The following is an 11,137-nucleotide window of genomic DNA, read 5'->3' as shown; positions in this document are numbered from 1 at the left end:
TGGTTGCCCAGCATCGTCATCATTTTTGTGTATCATCCTAGCTTCCATTTATTGATCACTTCTTATGGGCCCCACACAGCCCTGAATACAAAGGTATTATCTTATTTAATCCTCTCTGCAAACCATTTGAGGTGCTCTTCTTAGCCCTGTTTTATAGATGGGAAACTGAGGCCCGGGAACAGGGAGGTTAAGTCGTCTGCCGAGGGCCTCACAACTGAGAACGGCTAGAGTTGGATTATACAGACACCCCCCATCCCCCGCACTGCATCGGCCGGTTTCTTAACTGTGTCACACTCCTCCGTTCAAAGTCGTGAACCTTGTAATTTTTAAAATCTGAATCAATTATTGCCTGTCTCCAGGTTTGAATCCTGGCTCTGTGAATGTTTGGAGCACGAGGGAACTGATATTCCCAGCAGTGCTATTTGTGAAGCTCATCTTGCTATGATAAATGAAACCGAACTTTACCTTCTTTGGTTGGGACTGGCATTGTTCTGACTGGTGGTGTTGGCGTGTCTCCTGGCATGACACTGAAACCACATGTATAGTTAATTGGTTCGATGTGGTAGGGTTCAGTATCTCATGGGAGGTCTATTGGAACCTTGCCTCTGACGACAGCCTCGTGTCTTTCGAAGCCTTTTGCTCTCTCCTTCATACGTGCTTATTTTATCTGTTATTAATCCTATACTGGACTTGAATTATTGTGGAATTCTATCAAAAGAATTGGGTGCATTAGTGCTTATCCCATCAAAGGAACTTTAAAAGTTTATATACATGAACGTGTATTTTTTTTTTTTAAAGTCTGTAAGAAGTTAGTTATATATCGTACCCTGTCATAAAACGGGCATGCCAGCAGCTAGGATTTGGGCCAGTGTTTTTATTTTCTTGTTTGTATCTACGATGAGTGTATTTTATTACTATGAGATTTGATCTTTGTGACTCATACGTAATACAACAAAATATTCAGGCTTCATATATGACACAAATTTTCTGCTGGACCTGATTATTGAGAACAGAATGCTAGATGTGAGTTTTTTCTTGGTTTCTTTATCAGTTACTGTAATCAGGAAGTCATAAACATAACTCTCAAAAACACTGTGCTTTGTTAATTTCTTCAAAGAAACATGTTTTATGGGAAGCAGTGTGGTATAATGGATGGATTCAGACAGACCTGGAATTAAATCCCAGTTATTCCATTTGTCAGTTGCATGATTTTGAGCAAGTTAGTTGACTTTGCCAAGCCTTACTTTTCTCACATAAAATGGAAGCAGTTATTTACCTTTCAGGTTTATTATGCAGACTATATAGTATATCTAAAGTTCTTACTTCATAGGGGAGCTCAGTAAATGTCATTGTTAGCAGCTTTTAAAGTTATATTCATTGTTATTGTTATTATAAAGTGAATTACTAAGTCTGGTAAGCACCTAGCACAATAAGTGACATGTGATTATACTTTCCCTGCCTCCCCAATCTAAGTCACTTGACTATTTACAGAAAATAAATTTGAGACAAATTCATAAATATTTTAAAATTAGGATTTGAAATATACATAATTAGTTTGAAGTTTTATAGGGTCACTTGATCTGGCATACAATTAAAACTTTATCTAAATGGATATTTAAGACCTCACTGTACCCTAAACCTCACTAGGTGTGACTAACTGGCAGAAATTAGTTTGATTTGCAGATTTTTTTTTTTTTAGTATTTTGTTTTAATTGAGTAACTTCAGTTGCTGTTATTAGTTGTTAGCTGTTATTATTCATTTGTTCCACCCAGCTTTGGCTTTCAGTTTCTATAAAATATTTCCAAATACCTGTTTCAAGTTATAATTAATAGTTTTAGTAGCTGCATTTATTTACTTATAAGCAACAAACTCATTATCTTTGTTTCCTTAAATTGGTTAAACAGAGATGCTGTACTTTTAATCTACTTTTGTTTAACAAAATTTTTCTTCATAGTTCATAGTTAAAATTGTAAATCATGGTCAAGTAATTATAAATTCTAATTTACAAAAGCACAGATTAATGAGATTCTGTTTTTCTTTTCTTTGGAGGGAAGGGAACATGCTTCTTGAATATTAATGTTGCTTCCATGAAATCTATAATAATAGCAGTGTGTTTTGCTTAACTTTGCATTTAAAATATTTTGTATTTAAGGTTTCACTCAAATCCAGAGCATTTCAGCTCTTTCTCTTATGAAATTGGCTTAGGTATTTTGTATGTTTATCATTATATTTTAACACTTTTTTGATATTTAGTTTGTTCTTAAGGTTGACCTTCATTCTCAGTAGTCCATTTGTACCTAATCATGTACTTAAGTCCTTTTAATATTTGATATTTCCTCTTATTTTTACCTAAATATGTTAATCTTACTTCCTTTCACACACAGACTAATATACCATTTCTGAAAGAATTTAGTAGCTTTTTCTTACTGTATTTGCAGACTGTCTCATACTAGTAGCTTTCCCATCTCCTACCTCCCCACTCCCTTCCTGCCCTGCCAATCCCTTCCTTAGAAATAATAATTGTTCACATTTTAATAGAAAGTTTTAAGTAAATTATCTTTATCATTTCCTTTAGTCATTTTTTATTTTGTGTAAATTTCAGGATTAGAATGGCTGAACACAGAAGAATCTATTTCTGTCTACAAGGATCTATGTGGAAAAGTGGTCATCCTTGATTTCTTCACCTACTGCTGCATAAACTGTATTCACCTATTGCCTGATCTTCATGCATTAGAGCACACATACTCTGATAAAGGTATCTGCCCTTTAATTGGTTTCTAACAGTCTGTCCTGGCATAGTCACTGGAAGATTAGCTGACTCATTTTGCTAATAGGAGAATGAAACCTTTGGCAAGACTTCAGTGATTCTAAAGTAATTTCTAATCTATGAATTAACGACTCCATGTACCTTTTCATGAAGAGTTAAGCTTACTGATAATGGTTTGCCTTCCTAAAGAACCAGCATTTAGTCTATGATTTTTCTTTAAAGATAGGACATAGTTTACTTTTTTCATGATGAAGTATTTTAAAAAGGTCATTTTGTATATCTGGACTTACCTAAATTTGTTCTATGAAAAAAATGAAATGTGTGACTAATTTTATCTTCTTCTTCTTGTGATAAAAAGGTTTAAAGTTCTTATTAGGAAATATGAATAAACTTCCTTTAATTTCAGATGACATAAACTACTACCTGTACTAATATTTTGGAAGGCAAAATATTATAACAGATACTTTTCTTTGACCCTGCTTTATTTAAAAATTATTTATAAAGGTTAATGTTTTCCAAAGCACACTAGGAAATCCTTTTTTATGGTATTACAAATTCTGAAAACGTAAGAGATTATACTTAGTATTTTCTTTAGAACTTTGACATTTTTTCAGATTTTTTTTCTTGTTTACTTCTTTCTAAGAAGAGAGCATATGAGATAAATGAAACTAATTAAAGGTTCCATTTAATTAGGCTTAAATTAATTGAAGCTGTCCTCTTTGCAGTGACTAAAAAGAAGAGGGGGTCACTGATCTTATGAGAGTAAAGATGAGAATAGAGTATACATGTACAAAAGTGAAGGATTTCTTGAAACTTAGTTTAAAAAAAGGAGTGTTGGATAAAACCTTCAGTGCAAGTGAAACTTCAGATGCTTTTAAATTGTAACAGACTGTATCTTGGAATTGCCTATCAATGAGATTTACCAAGAACTCAAATATTCCCAATAGCTAAACTATGTTTTCAAAAATTCATCTATATTTAAGAAATATGAGTATTTCATTATCTCCTAGGTTTTGGATACTTGTGTGTCTTGTTCAAGTCCATGTAATAAATACATTTATTGAGTATGTATTATGTGCAGGGTACTCTAACTGCTGGGGAAATATGTAACAAAGTTGAATTAAAGCATTATGGAACATGGGGAAAAGAGTAACTCGCTTTGCCTAGAAGCTTTGGAAAATATTTCTCAGGAGAAGGAGACGATTAAGCTGGAACTTGAAAAATGAGCAGGAGTGCAGCTGAAAATGAAAATGGGGCAGGAGGGACACTCCTGGTTGAGGAAGTGACAGGTAAACAAGGAGGGAAGCACAGAAGAGTAGGTTTGGAGAGTGGTAAATAGTTTAGTGTCACAAGATTGTAGGGGCCCCTGGGAAGAGTTAAAGGGGAGGACGGCAGATTAGGTTCAGACTGCGTTATGAAGGGCTTTGTATAACGTTCTTAATAGTTAAGTTAACGGACTTTTTCATCCACTGAAAGTACAGAGATGTTTAAGGTTGTTTTTGATTTACTTGTTTAAGAGGAGGATGACAGTACAATTTGTGTTTCAGAATGGCACTTACAGACTGGATTAAAAATCCCAAAGTTAACCATTTCCTACTTAAGATCACCCCTAATGGACTGTTTAGCTTAATTGGTTAACCCCATACCTGAAGCAAATTCAGTGGCTTCTTAGAATGGATCCTTAACAATCTCTTTACCAGTTTACTGAAAATATTTTTGTAACACATTGTGACACAAAATATTAACTATTTTTTATATATAAATACACTTCTGAAAAGTAAAATACTTTGTAAGTGATTTCAACATTGTAATTTCAAAGAAACATTACTTCATTATGCTGCTGTATGAAAATGCTGGTAACTTAGAAATAAAAGATTTTTGTATTGCTTAGAAGATAAGTTCAGTTCATATTCACAAAAGCAGGCATACCTAGAGATTATCATATGAAAGTTCAGTAGGCTGTCACTAAATTTGCTTTCTTGCTGCTGTCTTTTTTTAAATTTTTATTGGAGTATAGTTGATTTACAATGTTGTGTTAGTTTCAGGTGTACAGCAAAGTAAATGAGTTATATATATGTATATATCCATTCTTTTTCAGATTCTTTTCTCATATAGGTTATTACAGAATATTAAGTAGAGTTCCCTGTGCTATACCGTAGGTCCTTGTTAGTTATCTATTTTATGTATAGTAGTATGTATATGTTAATTCCAATCTCCTAATTTATCATGATGCTGTGTCTTATTTCATTACTATCTGATGTTTCTGAATTTATCTTCAGCAGTGCTATTTATGTTCTTGAAGAGACATTCCGCAGCCTGTTTTTATTCCATGAAATATTCAGTTCATTTTATCAGTAAGCTGGAAATGCTCAGCTGAGTGAGGAAGTGCATTTTAATTCAAAAACACTCTGAAAGAAGCCCACTTTAATACTCAGTCTCCTTCCTCTGTAAACAGCTTTTAAAGTCAGGTTTGTAATGGTGACCAGTATCACTTTCACAGTAGCATAAAAGAAATTATAAATGCCAAAAATCTAAAGCAAAAGTAAAAAGATACTTAATAGTAATGAATGGTTCTGGTTTCTCCTTGAGGGTTTCTAATTTCTTTTACCTGTTTATGCTGGATACATTAATGATATATAATACCCAAATTTAGCACAATGGCTATCATCTAAGGAAAAGCACTTGGAAAACTTGGCGTATTTTAAAATGTGTTTGCTAGGTGAATGTTAATATATAATTAAATCAGACTTCAAAAACCTAAATGCCATAACACTGCTGAGTAAATGCTGGTATTCTCGTTATGTGGTATATGCTATTTTTCACTTTATTAAAAATTAGAAGAAGGTATTTCTAATTTATAGGGAAACTAAACCCTATAATGAGTCAATATACAATTTTACTCTGTGTCAGGGTTCCCAAAACCACCCCCAGGTCAGTAATTCTTTAGGAGGACTCACAGGATTCAGCATGTAGCTGTACTCATGGCTATAATTTATTACAACAAAAGGACACAAAGCAGAATCAGCCAAGGGAAAAAACGCATGGGGCTGATTCCAGGGGAGACCAGGAGCGTGCCGAGTCCTCTCTTGGTGGAGTCACGTAAGAGGTGCTTAATTCCCCCAGCAAAGAGTTGTTACAGCGAGTTTGGATGTTGCCAACCAGGGAAGCTCACTAGAGACAGCACCCAGCACTTTAGGCCTTATGAGGTACTCTCATCAGGTCTGGGAATGATGGGAATGCTTCCGAAATACAGGCAAGGACCAGCCCTGTAAGCAGGTCTTTGAAAGAATAGTAGTGCGGCCTGCTGTGTTAACTCTTTTTTGTACACACTTCACACTTTCTTTTTGCAGCACCCCATATACTGATTATTCTTTGTTCTTAAACAGTTAAAGTATGACGAAAATATTGGCTGATTTATGGCAAACTTTCAGAGTGTTTAATGTAGACACAGGGAAATGTCAGTTTTTGAAATTAAAAAAAATTCACATTTGCTTCTGGTCTCTGATTTAATTTAGTGTTCGGGTGATTTTGATTTTTTTTTTTTTTTTTTTTTATGCGGTACGCGGGCCTCTCACTGTTGTGGCCTCTCCCGTTGCGGAGCACAGGCTCCGGACGTGCAGGCTCAGCGGCCATGGCTCACGGGCCCAGCCGCTCCGCGGCATGTGGGATCTTCCCGTACCGGGGCACGAACCCGTGTCCCCTGCATCGGCAGGCGGACTCTCAACCACTGCGCCACCAGGGAAGCCCCCAAGTTTTTTTACTTCATGTTTCCATCTCTCCACATCCTTCTTCCCTTCGCTCGGGGTATTCTAGCCTCCGTGACCTGCCTTCATCCTTTCTTGCATAGTAAAGTCATGCTCGTCTTTTAGATCTCAAAATGCCTCAATTTACAGGTTTTGTAACATCTAAAACTCCTTAAATATTTTTAGTTTTTGCATTGAACTAAGTTATTATACTGCCTGTGATTAAACTATACTGTCTGCTATACACTATATATAAATATGTTATATACTACTATGCATAATTGTATTTATATGTCTATACATTTCTGAAAAATAAGACCTTTGTAGTTAGTTCCCTGACCAGGGATCGAACCCATGCTCCCTGCAGTGGAAACACGGAGTCCTAACCCCTGGACTGCCAGGGAATTCCCTGAAGTTTCTTAAATGATTTTAAAAAGTTATTTTATTACTAATATTTTACAAGCAGTTATTCTTTCTTTTTTTTTTTTTTTTTTAGATGTTGGGGGTAGGAGTTTATTTATTTATTTTTGCTGTGTTGGGTCTTCGTTTCTGTGCGAGGGCTTTCTCTAGTTGTGGCAAGCGGGGGCCACTCTTCATCGCGGTGCACGGGCCTCTCTTGTTGCGGAGCACAGGCTCCAGACGCGCAGGCTCAGTAGTTGTGGTTCACGGGCCCAGTTGCTCTGCGGCATGTGGGATCTTCCCAGACCGGGGCTCGAACCCGTGTGCCCTGCATTAGCAGGCAGATTTTCAACCACTGCACCACCAGGGAAGCCCCTAGAAGCAGTTATTCTTTTTATTTGGTTTCACCTTTTCTCTTTCCCTTTCTTTTTCCTCTCCCTCTTGTCTTTCTTTCTTCCTTTTCTTCTTTCCATGTTTTATTTTAAATGTAGTTTTGATCCATGTGTTGGCAAAAGATCCATAAAGGGAAGAATCTTCTACATCCTGTTTTTTATTGTGTATGATTAATAGAACAAGCAAAATATTTTAAGAAAAATTTCTGTACACTTACTTTAAGGTTGTTGACACTGAAAAAATGAGATGCATAGCTATTTGGCAGTTGTCCTTGTATGTAGATCAATATAGATACTCTATTTAGACAATATGATGTGGTTTATATATTATACAAACATGTTTCTTCAGTATTTATGTCCTGTCCATTCATTTCCTATTATGTATGAGGCACTATGCTGGTAAATAATAAAACAGTGTATGGTCCCTAAATAATTAATAGGAATTACAGTCTAACAAGGGGAAAACTTACAATCAAATAACCACACAAATATTTTTATAATTTCTGATTAGTGCTAAGAAGGAAAATTACAGACTGCTATGAAAACAAATAATGAGGTTTACTCTAATCTGGAAGAATTAAAGCAAGCTTTTTTAAGAGTAAAAATTGAACTGAGATCTAAAAGACAGGTATGACTTTACTAGGTGAGAAGGTTCCAGGCAGAGAGACACTATGTGTCAAGGCTTTAAAGCAAGAGGAATAATGATATTCTGGACGAACTAAGAAAGTCCCGGTTGCTACCGTACCCTGAGGGAAGGGAAGAAGAGTGGAAAAAGATGATGGAGAGGTGAGATGTGGTTTTTGCATGTGGTTTTCCATTGGGAAAGCCTAGGAAGGATTTTCTGCCAGAGGGTGATGTGATCAGATTTGTGTTTTTTAAAGATCAGTTCATCTCCTGGGTGGGCAACTAATTAGTAGACAAGAAATGGATTGGTGACAAGTCTATGTGCTCCCTGTGAGATATCATAATAGCTTAGCCCGTTATAGATGATAAGATCAATAGGACTCAGTCATGGATTAACTGTGGGTGATGAGAGAGGGCTGGTTGGTTATTACAGAGATATCCTAGGTAGGCTTCTGTCTTGTATAATTGGAAAGACAGTGGTGCCATTTGGTGACAGGAAATGTTGTGGAAAGGAGGTTTGGAGGGGAAGTTCATGAGTTTAGTTTGAAGTATCTTTGAGACTTGCACTTCATTCTCCATCTGACTTCCATTGCTTTTAAGAAAAAATCTCAATCCTTATTATGACTTACGAGACTGACCCTATCTGCATGTTTATTCTTGTTTTGTCCCATGCTCCCCTTTGTCCTCCGTGTTCTTCAGTCTCTGTCTCGTCCCACTTTTCAGTTTGTTGTTTTCTCTCCCTGAAATCTCCTCTGTTACTCTCTTCACATAATTAACATCATCTCGTCATTTAGATCTCACCTCAGTCATCACTTTTTCAAAGAAGTGTTGGGATATATTGACCAAAGGAAAAAAACACATTTTTGAAGTAATAAGATATATATTGTGTATATATATTATATATATAAAATATATTTGGACTCAACACATGGTTTCTTTTTTAATTTGTTATTATAAATCATCAATCATTTGTTTTGATTTTCAAATTTTCCGTATTTGACTAATGGGATCCCCTTCAAGCTATCACCTGTGTCCTTCTGACATGTCCTTATCATTCTCTGAGCACTTCTTTACTTGTCACAACAAAATATTTCCGGGTTCGTCTTGTACTTTCCCAGCCCCATCTCTGAATCAGCCACTTCTCCAAGGAGCTCTCATTCCTTTTAGTACTGAACATTGGGAATGGTTTTGAGAAACCAAGGTCTGGGCACTAGACGTGCTTGTTGCTAGTGGGGTGTCTTTGCTTCCAGTCTCTCTCAACTAATTTAAAAATTACTTAAACTAGTCCCTCTCAGCCCCCATGAGGTTATGTTATTCATTTGAAATATAGCTAGATTTATTTGTTTCTGTTTGTATTTTTAGGCCCCCTTTCTCCATTTCTGTTGATTTTGTTTTCGAGTATACAAAATTATAACATGGTCTGAAAGTCAGAACTATACAGAAAGTATAGATCCATACACCCATCTCTTCTGCCTATTCCTACCTTCTCATTCTTTCTGTCCCATTCTTTTTCTTTTTTAAAATTTCTTCTTTTCTTTAACATAAAAACTGATATACTATTGACATTTTTGTGCACTTCACTTTTATCATGTGACATTTTTCCTGGTAGTCACTCCATATCAGTTTATAAAGAACTTCCTGGTTATTTTTAGTAGCTGCATAGTAGTGTGTGTGTGTGTGTGTGTGTGTGTGTGTGTGTGTGTGTGTGCGTGTGCGCGCGCGCCATAATTTATTCAGCCACTCTCCTATCCTATGTATTGGCCCTTACTTTGTTTCTAATATTTAACAGTTACAAACAGTGAATAATCTTGCGGATACATTTTTGTACTGCTGGTAGTATATCTTAAGGGTATATTCCTAGAAGTGAGATTGCTGGGTCAAAGTTAAATGTATATACAATTTTGTTAGAGATTGCCATGTTCCATACCAGGAGGACTGTACCAGTTTGCATTCTTTTTTTTTGGCAGCACCACACAGCTTTCGGGATCTTAGTTCCCTGACCAGGGATCAAACCTGGGCCCCCTGCAGTGGAAGCACAGAGTCCTAACCACTGGACTGCCAGGGAATTCCCTCAGTTTTCATTCTTACTAACAGTGTATGGTGTCTCTTTCCCTGTTGTCGCTCCAGTAAAATGTGTTGACATATTTTTACTGGTTTAGTATATGAGAAATGGTATCTCGGTGTAGTTTTAAATTGCATTTTATTTTTTATTTATTTATTTTTTTCTTTTTGCGGTATGCAGGCCTCTCACTGTTGTGGCCTCTCCCGTTGCGGAGCACAGGCTCCGGATGCGCAGGCCCAGCGGCCATGGCTCACGGGCCCAGCCGCTCCGTGGCATATGGGATCCTCCCAGACCGGGGCACGAACCCGTATCCCCTGCATCGGCAGGCGGACTCTTAACCACTGCGCCACCAGGGAGGCCCTAAATTGCATTTTAGAGTGGAGTTGAACAAGTCTTTTCATATGTTTATGGCTATTTATTGTAAATGGGGTTTTGTTTACCATTATATCCTCCAAAACTGGGTATTATGTAGGTATATAAAGTCTATTGATTTCTGTTGTTAATTTAATATTCCACAACTTCCTGAATCTTGTATTATTTGGGTTAGTTTTGTAATTGATTCTCTGGAGTTTCCCTAACATACTATCATATTACCTGCAAAGAAAATTTCCAATTCTTACGCCTATAACTGATTTCTCTTGTCTGATTTTGTTGTCTACTACCACCCTTCCTACTCATTGTTAAATAGTAGTGGAAGCAGTGGACATCTCTGCCTTGTTCCTTATCTTACTGGAAAACTTCTAGTTCTTCTCCATTAAGTTAGAGGCTGGTTTTAGGACTCAGTTTATTTATTTACTCAATTAACAAATTATCAAAGTACAAAATTACTTTAAATTATATCTCAATAAACCTGATGTTAAAAACAAAAATCTATCTCTGCTACTTCTGGGTTTGGAGGAGAATGGTGGCTACCTAATTTTGAATCTCCCCATGTCCCTTTCCCCCGCTCCCCAAACATAAAAACAACAGGGAGAGTAAATAGAACCACACCTGATCCTACGTTCAGCGATACTAGGAGACAGAGAATATCATGGCCTTCAAATTACCTGTAAGTTGTGAAATAAACTTAATTCCATTAAAGATCCTGCTGCTACTAGCCAGCAGGTGCTGAGAACAGAAATGGGGGAGGCTTAAAAGACTCCATGAAAA

At 36.5% G+C, this 11,137-nt stretch overlaps 1 protein-coding gene across 1 annotated transcript in view; it reads left to right on the top strand.

Annotated features, from left to right (window-relative positions):
• The window catches only part of NHLRC2 (NHL repeat containing 2), a 58,581-nt gene that overhangs the window by 711 nt on the left and 46,733 nt on the right, over nucleotides 1–11,137 (top strand). Inside the window, exon 2 of the mRNA XM_060099249.1 lies at nucleotides 2,604–2,756. Within this exon, the coding sequence (XP_059955232.1) occupies nucleotides 2,604–2,756 (153 nt within the window). The remainder of the gene's footprint in view (nucleotides 1–2,603; nucleotides 2,757–11,137) is intronic.

This window comes from Mesoplodon densirostris, chromosome 1 (assembly GCF_025265405.1).
Source record: "Mesoplodon densirostris isolate mMesDen1 chromosome 1, mMesDen1 primary haplotype, whole genome shotgun sequence".
Taxonomy (NCBI): Eukaryota; Metazoa; Chordata; class Mammalia; order Artiodactyla; family Ziphiidae; genus Mesoplodon; species Mesoplodon densirostris.
This window is presented reverse-complemented; position numbering and strand designations above follow the sequence as displayed.